A 17,005-nucleotide genomic window follows, 5' to 3' on the forward strand; every position below is an offset into this window, starting at 1 on the left:
ATGACATTCAAGTGAATCAGTCAAATTTATAAACAGAAATTTTGACACCCATTCGATTCATGCATCCAAAATGGCGGATGTGGTCTACTTCCGATTGCCTTCTGTCAAAGACATTTTCCAACGTTCTAGCTACTGTAGAGACTTACCGTTCCGACTGATATCAAGTTCCATGAGGTTAATAAGATTTGAGATCTCTGGTGCGATTCTGCCGATTTCATTGTCGCTTAAACTTAGTTTTCTCAACTGAACAAGTCTGTAAAAACCCTGAAATAAAATATAAACAATGTTAGATGACCGGTTGTTTTGCTTTAAGTAAACACATTTTAACATACTGTATGATATAGTTACCTTTGGTAAGTCCTTCAGCTGATTTGCATCTAATAAAAGTTCTTCTAAACAACGTGTATAGCGTAAAATGTCATCGGGAACATCTGTCAAATTGCAGTGTCTCCTGTCAATATATTCAACTTGTCTATTACAAGCTTTAAAAAGCGGAATACATTTAAACATCGTGAAAATCTAGTGCATATTATGGATAATCAATTCTAAAATATGTCATTTCTGCGTTAAAACCATAAAAGAGGAAGAAGTTCAAGGTAAAATCCCTTTCTAAAGGTAAAATCCTCACTCCAACGGAGCTTCTAATGCTACATTTAGCCGCGTGACGTCAGACATACTCCCATAATGCAACGCAAAACAGGTACTCGGAATTTCTAGTTCCGTATCAATTTACATTTTTTCTATTTAATATTATTTTACAATTTAAAGGTAGTTGGAATAAATTATTGTCCTCACTCAGATTAAAAAACAATTAATATAAACAAAATCAATTTCAATTATTTTGTGTTCCCACTGTCAAAAGCAGACATGCATGTATCCAGAGACAAATAATACTTGTATTATATGTCTCTGATGTATCTGATTGGTCTTTTTACTAAATTATCATGATATTTTATTTTAACATATTTCATAAACACTGGAACCATAGATTTATATAGTAAATATATTTTTGACTATACAAATCTTTCTGGAACTAATAGCTAATTAATAAGTAAGTCCCAAAAATAGACAGAAAGAATGTAAATTTTCATATCATGTTTTATAGATAAATGATTATAACAGATACCTGGGACTATTAAATTATACTTAAAATATTATGTCCCAACAGAGACATGCTACAACTAAAAAGAGAACAATGGACACAAAGTGCTTAAAGAAAGACAGAAAATACAGAAAAGAGAAAAATATGCAGAGAAATTAAGAATAGAGAATAGAGAATAACGGGTGCTAAATTATACAGAATAGAGAATAATGGTCAAGATAAATAAAGAATAGAGAAAAATAGTCTAAAAAATAAAGACAACAGAAATGTCTCTGATTATTCAAACAAACCCGAAGCGTGAGTACTAAGTATGACTGTTAATTTTTCAAGCCTGCAATACCTTTCAGACTGAGGACAATACACAAAAACAAGTATATATACACTGAACGAATAAGTTTGATCTACGACACAATATAAATAACAAAGATGTTTCAATGTCAAAAAGACAACTTTAACCTAGGACAACTGAATGGCGTTAAATAAAGTAAATTAAAATATAAATTTTGTTGTTGGGAGTACAGAAATGTTTTTTGCAAAATAAATTTGTTGTTCATAGTACGAGTACAGAAGTGAAAATCCCTCCCCCGTCATACTTAATACTTATCAAAGGTGGTACATATTAAAAAGAGTAAGACGAGCTATAACACAAAATAAGTAAACATTGAATAACAGAAATGCATTACAAATTGTGTCAACAGGTCAAATTAATACGAAAGTACGATTTGAGAGTATTCGCAGTTACTGAAAGCTAGTTAAAAGCCAAAAACAATTAATAATAAAAAATCATGCATCAGAGACTAAAATCAATTAAAACGCATCCCAGGCAGGGATTTAGCATTTTAACGCCATGGACAGTCAAAGAAGACATGACTTGTGCAATGCCAAAATAAAAGTAACGACAGGCAGTAGGATAGTTAGGATTTAACCTTATAATAAATATGTATAATAGATAATAAACGTGGATACATCCCAAAAAAAAAAACATTCGAAAAGAGTACATATAGGTTATGTTTTAATTTGTTGATGACAAAATCGATGTTAGTGTCAATGAAAACAATATTCAAAGATCTAATTACAACATTAATAAGATAACCTTTACTAACAAGTTTTTTTAAAGATTCGATAAGTTTACACGGATCACATAGTGATTTCGGCGCTTTTAGTACAATATTACCGTAAAATTTAGGATGTGAAATACCATTTTTAATACGTTTTCTACAGGTACAGCCAAATTTACTAATCAAATCTTTGTATCTATGAAAGAATTTAGTAAATGTTTTAAGTAATATATGGTAACGAAATCCCTGACTTAATAATTTACCAGTGATACATTGATTACGTTCGTTAAAATCTATGACATCACTACACACACGGGCATAACGAACGAGTTGTGATATATAAACACCGTATGATGGAGCCAAAGGAACATCGCCGTCTAAAAAAAGTAAAATTAACAATAGGGAATGAAAAATCGTCTCTTTTGTCGTAAAATTTAGTATGGAGTTTCCCTTTAGAAATTGAAATGTCTAAATCTGGAATAGGACAACTACTACTGTTTATATTAGATTTATTTAAAGTAAGTCCCTTTGGGTAAATTTCGGTAGTATATTTAGAGAATTCTGGATTATTTAATGAAAAAATATCATCAAGATAAAGGTAGGTATTGTTGAATGTGTCAACTAAATATAACAATGACGTGTCTTTACTAATTTTGGCCATAAACTGTGCCGCGGATTCGTAGCAATATAGGAATAAATCTGCTACTAAAGGGGCACACTTAGTGCCCATAGGAATACATACTACCTGTCGATACACTTTATCGCCGAAACGTACATATATGTTGTCCAGGAGAAAATTTAAAGCTTCAATCATATCTTCACATTTCCAGTAAGTGTGTCTAGCACACTTTCCTTTTTTGTTACAACAACAACAACAACAATTTTTATTTGTCAATCAAGACGCCCGAGGAGCAGTACAATTACAGTTTAAATTAAAGTGTACAAATAATTGTGGTGATTTTTTTTCATTGAACTATTTGAAATTACAATACATGACAATAAAACTAAAACTATGTAGGAGAAGGGAAACAACAAACACAGTATATTCCCAAAGATAATGAGTGAGTGAACACAATCAGTACCGTTGTATTATTAAAAGAAGAGCTGGGGGCTACTCATTTTTTATCACTTAATTTTGCTCTTCTAGTCTTTATCAAACCATCTATTAACTTTATCATTATGTTATTAACAAATGGATCTTCATTTGACATCAACCATACAAATTTTGATTGGTCATTTAGAATTTTAAGATTAGTAAATTTAGAGGATAACTCTAAAATGAAACTGGACCTTTCAGTTTTAAGTGATGGACATTGAAGAAGACAATGAATTTCATCCTCAACAATGTCATTATGACATAATTTACAAAATCTTTTGTCTGGGGGTATTCCTTTATGTCTTCCCTTTTCTATTACAAGCTCATGGGCACTGATTCTAAATTTGGTTAACTCGTTTATTGTTTTACAATTATTTAACAGTAAATATTTTTCAAGGCCAATATTATTTTTAAATAGTCTATAGGTTCTTAATTTGTTTCCTTTCACCATGCCTGGTTTGTCATTATTTAATTGGTTAAGCCAAATTTCATCATATTTAATTCGGAGTTTTTTTTAATGATAATCGACTTTATATTAGATTTGTGATTTAACAAATATTCTGGAGTTAAACTAAGATATTTACATAATGAATAAATGCTTCCCAACCAATTGTCGTTACATTAATTAGATAAAATTTTAGACTTTTCAAATGCTTCTTTAATGAGGGAGTTATTTTGTTCTGAAAGCCTGACCCAAAATTTAGTCATATTAAGAATAACCTCAATAGATTGGGGGTAGCGCCCCAACTCTCCCATCACTGCTAGGTTAGTTGATCTTCTAGGTACCTGTAGAGAATATTTACAAAATTTAACATGTAATTTTTCAATAACTAGATCTTTGCACATCTGGAAAAAATAGTTATCCCCTTTTGATTGTAACTTATTTGGAGAGAATTGGCCCCCAAATTTCTGAGCCATATAATAAAATTGGCTTCAGTATGTGGTCAAAAATATGTAATAGTGTTTTAATATTAGGTTTAAAATGAGTAAAATATCTTTTTAATGCTTTATTATATAGATTGAACTTAGCATCTGTAAATCTGCCAGATACAGTGAATATAATGCCAAGATAATTATATTTTTTTCTCATTATTTATTAGCTGACCATTTAATGTGAATTTTTCCTTTGATATCCTTCCTGTGTTATTAAAAATTAACACTTTGTTTTTTTTTTCATGTTAATTTCTAGTCCCAATTTATTACAATAATCCATTAAATTGTCCAAACAATTTTGTAATCCAGATGAAGTTTCAGAAATCATAATGAGGACATCTGCATACATTAAACAGTTAAGGGTACTGTTGTTTAACAAAACTGGGCATCAGTTAGAATAAAAAATATCTGGTAAATCTTTTATGAAAAGTTTAAACAATGTATAGGGCTCAAATTATCCCCTTGACGGACACCAATATCTGATGGGAAGTTTTCAGTTAGTGTGTTACTATTAGTTTTTACACACAAAGAATATATTTATGTGCTCTACGCGTAGTTATTTTTAGTCGCGTAGTACCTAGGGTAAGAACCGGTTTGGATTTCGCGGGTAGTATATAAGAAAAGGATCACGTTTTTTCAGTTATCGAGGTTAGGCGGTGACCACGTTGATTACTACTACAGTGTAGACATATTTACAGTAGTGTAGAATTGTAATGTAATTCAGAGATCAATTGGATGTGTACTAATTATGATAATTGTTTATTTTTAGATATTCTGTAAGGCCAGTGTACCATAAAAAAATTTATTTAGTGGACGTTACGTACATGTGTATTTGCATTCAGTGAATCCAATGTTTTTGTGGACAGTGAAATCACTAGTTCGTTTTCCTTTAAAAATCCTATTTGCTTTGGACCAACTATATTTTTTTTTAGTTATAAACTTTTCTAACCTATTATTAAGTATTTTTAAAAAGAGTTTTCCTACACAACTACCTATCGTGATGCCCCTAAAATTTGAGGGGTCATCTTTAGATCCGCATTTGTGTAATGGGACAATAAATCCCTTAGCCCATATTTCAGGAAATTTTCCTGTTGTTAATACTTTGTTAAATATCTTTACAAAACATTTAAGCAGATATGATTGGCTGCACTTGAGCATCTCATTTATTATTGAGTCGAAGCTGCTTGATTTATTGTTTTTTTTAGTGATTTGACTGCTTCTTTTATCTCTTTTTCTGTAATTTTATAATCCATTTCTGTGAACATTTGATGCTTTTCTAGTTTATTAAGTGAATTAATTAGTTCTTTATTTACAGGTAAGGAATTTGAATTAAGCTTTTTAAAATAGTGTAACCAATCAGAGTTTGATATATTAGATGTATCTCCTTTCGTAGAGGATTCATTACTGAGAGACTGTAGTAAGGCCCAATATTGGGATGGATTGTTATCTCTCATGTTGTCTAATTGTACAATAAGATCTTTACGGAACTACTTATATTTATTTTCCCTAGTTTTTCTATAAAGTTTAAAAAAACTGAAGAAATTCCCTCTCACTATAGGGTCGTTATTATATTTTTTAAATAGTTTTTCCTTGTCATATGATTGTTTACGCATTTTAATTAAAGAAAAATCAAACCACGTTGGTTGTTTCTTTTTATTTTTAGTATTTGAATTTAAGGAGTTAGAGATTTTAGGTAATATTTGTTTTAAAGATTTATCAGCTGCATCATAGATTATATCATTTAGTTTTGATGTCATATTTTGGGAATCAGAGTCATCTGACAAAAAGTTTGATATGTTTTCTTGCATATCATTAAAGGTCAGAGCTGTTTGAAATTTTAATGCAGACTCATCATTCCAAATATATCTAGGAGGGGTTATCTGAGAGTGTTCACTCTGAGTATCTAGTACAGGAACTTTCATATCTATATTTAACATAACAGAGACCTGACTGTGATCAGAAAGATCAGCTAAAAAGTCATGAACTTTAAAAAAAAAGCAACTTTATCTAATAGTTCCTCTGATACTATAATGTAGTCAACTACTCTGCTCCCACGAGGATTATGGCAAGTTAATTGTCCAATGAAATCCCCTCTGGTTCTGCCGTTTAGAATTCGAAGACCCGTCTGCACACATAAATATCATTTAATAATTTCCCACGGGTAGATACGTGCACGTCTTTACTATGACGGACTGATATATCATAATCAGGGTTGTAATTATCATATAAAGGGAGAAGATTATCTTGGGAATCATTATCTATAAAGTCTAGTTCACCAGTCCCAGTTCTGGCATTCAAGTCTCTTGCTAATACAATTTTCCCTAATGTTGAATACCTTGCAATATCTTTTTTTATAAGGTCAAATATATCGTCATTTAAAGAATGGGTGTAAGATGAATTTTCAGGGGGGGGGGGGGGGGTCATAAATGAAACACAAATATATATCTTCTGTAAGATTAAAAAGAGAGCTACTCAACTTTAACCATATGTAGTCATTATTTGAATGCTCGAGAAATTTTACCCCTGATTTGATTTCATTTTTAACTAAAATGGATAACCCTCCTGATCTTTTGTTTGTGCGCTTTGATTTCGGTCGTATCAAATTAACAGATTTAAATCCTGGTAACGATAGTGAATCCTCAAAGGAGCAGTGTGTTTCCTGTAAACAAATTATATCTTTATTACTCAAAACCTAGGATCACTGTATTTGTTGTATCCCTTATGTTTAAAACCATTAATATTCCAACAAGCTAGGTGTAAACTTCGTTTATACATAATGCGATCAATATAAAGGCTAAATTGAAAGGTAAACCATACCCTGTTCATATTTATAAAAAAAAAGGACAAAAAGTAATATAATGTTAACTTGCAACATGTACTCTAACATATAAAGTTGTATTACATACAATGGGAGATAACTCAAATTTGTTTTTGTAACTGAACACTTGAAATACTGTATTACACATAAAAAAATGTGGATATATAATCTAAAGATATGTTATATAATAATGTGCTAACGTTAAAATGTTATTACAAAATTGGGGTATCAATTTGTCAAGATATCAATTATTTTTCTTGTTGGGATGCTGTCTGTACATGTTGTACCACATGTTTCAGTTAGTTACAGAAAGTTTAGATTTTGTAATGATGATTATATATATATATATATATATACATGGTAAATGTTTATTATTTAACTAAATATGTGTACATGTGCATACATGCAAAATAATTGTACAGAAAAAGGCTTTAAACGAGTTACAGCAAATAAATTTGCAATGAGATTTTTCAAAAGACTATTTAATTAAATATGAAAACTTTTTCTTGGTAAGATTGTGTGGAAGTGTAGTGTAGAGAGTAGAAAAATCATAACTGTCAACAGAATTAAAAGGACCATCAAATGCACGTATTTTATCCAAAATCTCTAAAGAATTTTTAACACTCCAAAAATAATTAATACCATTATTTTCATAAAAAACTTTATTACAAAAGTTAATAACAAGTTCTTTGATAGTAGTAAGGGAGGTAGTTTGAAGTACTGACAGATTAGTAGTAGAACACTTACTAGATGCGGAGATGAAACGAAATTTAAATGGTTGTTTGTGTAATTTAGGTAACTAGTACACAGTCGGGACTTTCAAATGTTCGCTTTAAGCTGGGTAGTGGCAGTGATATGCTTTTTTACAATTTGACTCTCTGTGGAGCGTACGGATCTGAATGTAGAAGAATTGATAATTTCGTTTTAGAGAACTTCAGTGTAGTACATGCGCCACACCAGAACTACATTTTTGGCTGCTTTGTCTACCGGTAAGAACACAAACCGCTTTGCGAGTACTTGGAGTTTATTTTTTATTCTAGAAATGGGTATATCATAAACTCTATTATCAATTTCAGAATTCTTTTCAAAATGAGATATACGAATATCAACAGTATTCATAATTTTTCAAATAACTGTCTAGAGATTTTTTAACAGATTTTTCACGTTGACACCAATTTTTACAGTAGGCAGACAGAGCGTCTTTAATGACCTGACGGCATTGTTTCCAATCTATAATAGATGGAGGACGATATTTAGGTCATTTCTTAAGAAAAGTTTTGACCTCACGGTCTTCAACGATGTTGAGATCTCCTGTAATGACATGACCATAGCTAGGGAACATATCTAAAACTAGATGTTTCAGTCTCAAGTGGAAGGACCATTTTTTTTTCTATATTGACGTCTGTTGTTACTGACGTATAATTAAAAATCAAACTTCTGCTGGTTTTTGTGTACGAATACGAAATAATAGGTGGTTCATTATCATCAAAATATTAAGGTATATGGAGGTATTTGGCTATGTATGTTAGATTCATTGAATATACTAGATAAGTTAATAAACTCAATACCTCTGTTTATATATTTTAATTTTAAAAAATGCCGTTTATGATTTTCAGGTTTATCGATACTAGGAAACAGCCTGTGATGACAAAAGGCTGTAATAATACGGGCGTATTCATACAACGGGCTGAAATTTTATCAAACTCCAGAAAAATATCATATAGTTTATTTATTGGTATATGACCAAGTTTGCATAGTAATTGATGTCTACCATTATTTTTTATTATATATAACAGATCAGCAAGTGTATAATTTATACGATGTTTAATACGTACTAGATAACATTTTTACGTTTACCATCTTAGCCGTTTATCGACAATATTCATGACATCGATAGAAGTTTTAGATATGTTCCCCTGTCCCAATATTTTGTCATTAAGACCGAGAGGATAAGCAGTTTGAAGTCTTTTCATCCAAAATAGTTCGTGAACTTCACGGGATTTTTCAAATTGTTTGTGTGATTGTCCTGGTTGTTTCTGAACGGTTTCAAGTGGTTGGAATTTTATAAATTTAAGATTGTGATTATGCTTATCTAAATGTTGGTATACATCAAACTTTTGAATTTTTTAGGTCTTCGAAAGCGGTAAAGGTGCTCTTGATTTCTTTTGTAATATGCTCATATACACTGGTTATAGGCCATGTGTTAAGACTAAAGATTATTTTGACATTTAAATCTAACAATTTTAACTATCAAGATTTGAGTCTAAAAAGTGGGGATGTGGGATTTAGGGGGTAAAAAAGTAGGCCTGGGAAACATAAGGAAAAAAAGTTTAGAAGTGGGGAAAAATCTACCAAAAAAATAATTAACACCCGCTCATTTGATGTATAAGATCTATTACAAGCATTCGAAAGTCAAATTTATATGAGCCTGTGGCAGGAAATTTCGAATGAAGGGGGTCTTATATAAAAATGCTATTGTTTCCTCTAATTAAAATTTTTAAAGTTAAAAAACTTAAAAACTTTAAAGTTAAATAATTCTTCCATATATTTTAAATGTACTTTAAATGGAAAGAAAGGTTACAATTATAGCCTACCACATGAGTATAAACAGGTGATAGGCTATGTAAGACTAATTAAAAGATTATTTTGACGTTTAAATCTAACAATATCAACTATCAAGATTTGGGTCTAAACAATTTAAGATTAAGAAAAAAAAGGTAGTATATAAAATGACACAGGTACATTTACCATTGTACAGTGCTTTTTAAAGTTTAATTGAAATATTTATGATGGATATCAATTTTTAGTTACAAAGCTCCTCATATTTCACTTTTACCTATCACTATTTTGGTTAACTTTATATGCTTTGATATGTTATGTGAAATAGAATAGAACATACATCATAACCCTAGCCAGTCTAGTGAGGATTATGATATTTTTTTGCCAAAAGACGATATTTTGGATACTTATATATGCGTTGATCTGTTATGTGAATAAAAATGTTGATCATTCACCATTACACTAACCAATATTATGGGTTTATCCAGAAAAAATTGCATCAATTTTCCGCGCTTCATACAAAATGTGCTTCGGTTAACGCTTTCACACCCCAATAAAATTATAAAAAGAAGCATTTAATTCTAAAATAAAGAGTAAAACCATTGGTTTTCTGATTTTCTAAATATATATATATATATATTTCTATAGTTGTTTAATTATCAGTTAAAATAAACTTTGAGATAGCTTTCAATTACTGCGAGTACTCTTAGACTCGTTACCACATTTGTTTTTGTTTTTGTTTGTTGTTGCTCCGTTAGGTCTTTCTATATGCTTCTCGTCTTTTCTTGTTTCTATATGTTTTGTAATTTTGCTATTTCACTCTTTCTTTATTTACTGCTGTAAATCTACCGTAATGAGCGGTGTCCATGGTTGTTTTGTTCATTTTTATCTAACATTTATCGTTGATATCCATATTTTTTGTTCATATGAAATGTCAGAATGAAACTAGCCATAATGAGACATGTCCCTGATACATCTGTACCCGATATGATAAACCAAAGCCGAAACTATGTAAAATCACTGTTCTATTGTTAGCGAGTCGATTGTGTTCGTTCTTCGAGTTTAATGCACAGATGTAGCGTTAATTACGAAAAATAAAAATAAAACCTTTAGGGCTATCTCGAAATTGAGGCGCGGAGATTTGCACCATGTTGTACAAGGATCAGTCATTGTGATTTTGAGATTGAAAAAGCGTTGTTCTTTTGAAAGTCATTTTCATATAGTTTTTTTTTTGTCATGAATAACAGCAATGCATTCCTTTCTTTCCGGTACTGATATCCATCCGAGCTCTTTATTCATCACATTTTAGTAAATTACAGATTCGTTTCTTGAGCTGGTAGTCAGTAAATATAGACATATTTTACTGATCCTGACTTGTAATCTCTTAAGCTTTAACTTTATAATTCTATTTTGTATTGGGTTTTATGATTTGATTTCATTTAAAAATTCTTCTATTGACCGAATTTCTTGGTAACGCAAACTGATTCTTTACCGTCAAATCGCGCGCAAATATATGTGTGTTTTGTTCATTTACACTGATCTTGTATATAGATATAAGAAGATGTGGTATGAGTGCCAATGAGACAACTCTCCATCCAAGTCAAAATTTATAAAAGTAAACCATTATAGGTCAAAGTACGGTCTTCAACACGGAGCCTATATATCATATCCCGATATGATATATAGATTACTTACCTTTCTGGTTTTGTTGAATTTTTTGGTTTATTGTTGCTTTGATCACACATACCCTGCGCATTTCTTTTTTTTTGAAAACCTGTCATCAGTACTTTAGCTGGTAACAGAGAAACCCTTTACTACTCAATTGGCAGCAGAAATACAAACAACAACGGTATGTCAGTTTCCAATATGCACTTATATCCAGAGTCATCTGCTTACAAACAAGGCTATTTTGACATTTTTAGTGGAATATTGGAAAGTGCCTTTTCTATACCCGAGTATCTTTCATGTAACTTTCTGGTACAGGTACTATGGCACCTTGTTCATAAAAGTAAATTACAATTGGAACACGTCAGTTTCATTTCCTCAATGCCTTGCATATCATTCGGCGGACGTATTTCTGCCAATAAACGATGGGCAACAATTGTGCACCACTCCTATTGAACCTTTTCATTCTCTGTGCGGAGCAGATTTCACCGAAAGGTTATGACACCCCTACAACAAGTAAAACGGAAAGAATCTAGTTCTTTTATTTATACAGGCTTTCGCTATTTTTATTTTAGACCTATTCAACTCTATGGTCTCATGATAGAATACTCGCATCGGTTGCAGGAGATCGATGATTTGATCCAACCAAAGACTTTAAAACTGGTATTTACGACATTTAGGAATAAAAGCAAAGACTTGGCCAGCCTTGAAGTCATATGATATTCAGGAAATGATCGAACCAATCAATGTATGTCTATACATTAAACTAAACTCAGTCCGCTATATATACACGATTTTTTGAATATTTATTACGAACCCATTACGTATAATCGACAAAATATATTTCATTTGATGGTTGTTGATCGCAGACTGTGACTTCTATATAAATTTCGGGTGTTGGTGACCTTGGTAAACAATTAACACAGAATCATGGAGCACGTGTGTAATAAGTGTGATGATAGAGAGATGTTTATTTCATTTTTATATATTTTCCATGTGTTCGCATTTGCTAATTAAGCATTTGTCCTACCAGTTGATAAAGGATTTTGAATATATTTTTTTCTTTCAGAATCGTCTCATACTATATTTTGCTCAATTTCATGTTTGTTTACTTTTTTCCCCATTACTTTTTCCCTTTGGATTTGCGCTGTACAATTGCTGTGTGATTGCCGAATTTTTAACGTGAGGTGTCATGGTTAAGGTCACTGCATATGGGAAAGCTGTTGGCGGATTAGAATACAAGAAGACAACAATTCAATACTAAGGTCTCTTCTGAACATTTGAAGGTCCCTTCTATATTAATTGGTTAACTAAACTACGCACAAAAAATCCGTTAAATATCGTTTCATCCCGGCCTCTAGTAAGTGTTTTACAACTTATCTTTCAGTGCTTTTAACTAGTTCCTTAACTACTATCAAAAAACTTCTCATTAACTATTGTAATAAAACATATGAAAATAGCGGAATTAACTATTTTTCCTAAAATTGAACGGTCGTTTGAAAAATCTGATTGCAAATATATTTGCTGCAACTCATTTAAAGCCTTCTTCTCTAATGAGAAAAGTAAATATGCTAGATATACTTAATGGAGGTATGATGCGATGATTAAAGCGGTTAATTTTCTCCTTGATAACATTTATGTACGTCTCGGCCATAAAGTGTATCGGCAGGTTGTAGGTATTCCTATGGGCATCAATTGCGCCCTTTAATAGCAGACTTGTTCTTGTACTGTTATGAACCATTGTTTATGACCAAACTCAGTAAAGACCCGTCTAACCTGCATTTAATTGATAAATTCAACAACACTTTCGTTATCTTGATGATAATTTGTTTTCGTTAAATAATCAAGAATTTTCTAAATATACTGCCAAAATTTACCCAAAGGAACTTACTTTCAATAAATCTAATATTAACAGCAATAACTATCCTTTCCTAGATAGATTTAGATATTTCAGTTTTACACGAGAAACTCTACAAAACACTTTAGGACAAAAGGGACGATTTTTCTTTCCCTATTGTTAATTTTCCCTATATATCACAACTCGTTCGCTATGCCCGTGTCTGTTGTGACGTTTGGATTTCAATGAACGTAATCCATGTATTACTGCCTGGTAAATTATTAAGTCAAGGATTTCGTTACCACAAATGACTTAAATCCGTTACTTAATTAGGTACAACTATTTGGTTTGGAAGTTTGGCTGTACATGTAGAAAACTTATTTCAAACGGGATAGCACATCCTAATTTTTACGTAGATGTTGTTTACCAAGCCCGGAAATTTAGATACGATCTGGGTAAAATAATCGATCCTTTAAATAATCTTATTCTAAAGGGTTACCAATTCAACAATGTAATTAGATCTTTGAATATTGTTTTTATTGGTATGAATATTGATTTGTTTTATCAGCAAATTAAAACCAAACTTATATTATTGTTATACACATATACATATATGCACATTCACGGTTCTTCAATCTGTCGATACCTGTATTTTGGCATTGCACAAGGTCGTGTTTTTCTCTGACTGTTAATGACGCCTTTACACCAAATCCATTGGATGTTGGATGTGTACTGATTGGTACTTTAGTCTTAGATACATGATTTTTTTATTAGTTGTTATTGGCTTTAAACTAGCTGTCAGTAACTGTGTTTTTGTTACTTGTTTTTCTGCTTTGTATCGATCTGAAGAGTTCAGTCCTTTTTCATTGATTTTTATAGTTTGTTCATATGTTGTGCTGTTACACCACTATCCCATGTTAGGGGGAGGGTTAGACCCCTCAAACATGTTTTACCCTATTCTATATGTGCCTGTCCCAAGTCAGGAGCCTGTAATTCAGTGGTTGTCGTTTCTTGCTGTATATTATATTTGTTTTTTTATCATTGTTTTGCACATAAACCAGGCCGTTAGTTTTCGTTTTTAAATTGTTTTACATTTTCCTTTTCGTGCCATTTAAAGCCGACCATGCGGTATGGGTTTTTCTCATTGTTGAAGGCCGTACGGTTACCAATAGTTGTTAACTTCTATGTCATTTGGTCTCTGGTGGAGAGTTGTCTCATTGGCAACAATACCAAATCTGCTTGTTATTTTATAGAGACCATTTTTAAAGATTTTGATAAAATAAAGGATTTTTTCTTAAAAGAACGTGTATGTAAGGATAATATGACGAAAACAGAATAATGTATAAGAATAAGAAGATGCGGTATGCTTGTCAATGAGACATCTATCCACCAGATACCAAAATGACGTGGATGAACGCAACTAAGGACCACCGTAAGATCTTCAACAACGAGAAAAGCCTATACCGTATAGTTAGCTATAAAAGGCAACAAAACAAAATGACAAAATGAAAAACAATATAAACGAGAAAACCAACGGCCTGGTTTATTTACAAAACAATAAACTAAGGACAACAGACAACAGACAGCACCATCGACAACCACTGAATTACAGGCCCCAAACTTGGGATAGGCACATAAAGAATTTCGTATTAATTTCACATTATTATGTTCGCGTTTTAACTATGCAAGAAATATTTGCCACTAGACGTTAAACGTTCACCCATTAAAAAAATTGGTTGGCGATTTATTAATTGTTGTTGTTTGTTGTTGTTTGTTGAACGTCCCATAGAAGAGGTCTCATGACTATTCAGAATAGATCGGTTCAGTTTACGAATTTAGCTTGTAATATTTGTCTGGAATTCGGTATATTTAGATATCTGAATAAAAGGAGACGTAGAGTAATCGTCAATGAGACACCAACCCAACAACATTAATAAGGAGAAAATTTGATTAATACGATGTGCTTGTGTCTGGTCCATTTTGTAACTTTCAGGAAACAAAATTAGTTTTAAGTAAAACTACAACAACAAAAAACAATAGCACAAAAAAAAAAAAAAACAACAGTCAACAAGTTACATGGGGGTCTGGATGGGGTCCATAATTTCTGTATTCTTTAATATTTTAGGCCATTTTTTTTATTCTTTATTTTTTTTTTTGCCCGTTATTCTCTACTCTTTAATGTTTTGCCCATTAATCTCTATTCTCTATATTTTAGGAACCCATTATTCTATATTCCTTATTTGTTTACCTAATTTTCTCTATTCTTTATAATAATTGCCATTTTTTCTGCATTGTGTGCCCATTATTCTCTATTCTGTAAACCCCACCCAGACTCTCTTACATATAGAATCTTCAACAATAGTACTAGATTGTTCCATGCATAAATTTTAATCATAACCCGAAAACTGTGTTAACGAGTTATATTCCATCTGTATTGAATGTCGTCAAGAAGAAGCTAATAATTTTACTTAAAGTATAAAAACTTAAATTGATCTTTCAATATAACATTAAATTTGGACAACAACTACGAGTATCCACTACAGAACATAGTAACATATAATAGTTATCTTCAGCATCAGCGGTAACAAAATTATAATAGCAGTACTTAGCTCGTCCTGACAATCTTTGCTCTAAAATAAAAATCGCCATACTCAAATTAAGTCTGCATGGAAAACGGATTTTTTTTTACATAATAAATACAAATGTTAAAGTGTTCTAAAGAAGAAAGTTAACTTGTACTTCATATTTTACACACATGTAAGAGGAAGGTATTTGAAATGGGCGATGGAACAGTTCTAATTAGAGTTATCTTCCTTTTACCAAAATTTAGATAGTAATATAAATTGCAGCTGACCATTGAACGGGTACAATGTTGTATATAGGTGAGTTTTTGCTCCATGTTGCCGCTTTGCTGTGATTGTGAGATTAAAAAGAACAATTGAAACGATAGTCTTATGATTATATTTTTTCCATGTGCGCGATACAATGATTTTGTGTCTTGAGTTGATACACGACATCCTTTCTTTTCTAGTTCAAAGAATCATGTCCCAAAAACAAGATTAAAAAAAAATCCACAAAATTTGATGAAGTTGGCGCATATAGTTTGAAAGCATGACTTAAACTTTTATATATTATATATGTTTAAAACAAGATGTCTAAATTATTTCGAACCATACGTCATGATTAAGTTAAAATCGAAAGAAAATAGAGATATTTTATCAGTCCTGGGACTTAAACAGTAAGGATAAATATATATATATCATATTCGTTCGAGACTCGTTTAACTGGGCCACTAAATAATCGATACTGAAGGTCCACAATCAACCATTTGCATATGAATCAAGAACGTCTATGATAACAATATGTTTCGTTCGATAACCCAATTATCTGGCACTAAACATCACTGGGACAAACGGACGGCCTTTTATAGCTGACTATGCGGTATGGGTTTTAGTCATTGTTGAAGCCCGTACGGTGACCAACAGTTGTTCATTTCTGTGTCATTTGGCCTCTTGTGGAGATTTGTCTCATTGGCAATCATACCACATCTTCTTATGTATGGTGATCCTCGAAAATAACTACTGTGAAAATGCTTAATAATTATTAGATTATAAATACTTGTCGGTTTGTCAACCTGTACAAATCAAAGTGTTCTTCTGCCTATGAACGGAGGAAACCATGAAATGTGCAGCAGAAATTAATTGATAACATAGAAGAAAAAACATGAAATAGACACCCGAGATTTATTACAAGTAAAGCTAATACCTTTACTGTTGGTATGTATCAAAACAATGCAAGTTAACATTATGAATAACTGTGCCGTTGATTTGCATTTATTAATTTTGGTACTATTGATTTATTTTATACTTTTAAATAGTATAACACTTTTGACATTTATTTGTAAAGTGGCCTGAATATGCACCGGACGCAATCAATC

The 17,005-nt window shown here is 31.5% G+C and overlaps 1 protein-coding gene across 7 annotated transcripts in view; it reads right to left on the minus strand.

Moving 5' to 3' along the window:
• LOC127723340 (protein scribble homolog) overlaps positions 1-667 on the minus strand; it is a 101,978-nt gene extending 101,311 nt beyond the window's left edge. For all 7 annotated transcript variants that reach the window (XM_052229915.1, XM_052229920.1, XM_052229918.1 and 4 more), the window contains exons 1-2: positions 349-667; positions 147-264 (exon numbers count right to left, since the gene is read on the minus strand). In XM_052229915.1, the coding sequence (XP_052085875.1) occupies positions 147-264; positions 349-510 (280 nt within the window). In that variant the 5' untranslated portion in view covers positions 511-667. The remainder of the gene's footprint in view (positions 1-146; positions 265-348) is intronic.
• Positions 668-17,005: the final 16,338 nt, after the last annotated feature.

The sequence above is a fragment of the Mytilus californianus genome, unplaced genomic scaffold (genome assembly GCF_021869535.1).
Source record: "Mytilus californianus isolate M0D057914Y unplaced genomic scaffold, xbMytCali1.0.p SCAF_13, whole genome shotgun sequence".
NCBI lineage: Eukaryota > Metazoa > Mollusca > Bivalvia > Mytilida > Mytilidae > Mytilus > Mytilus californianus.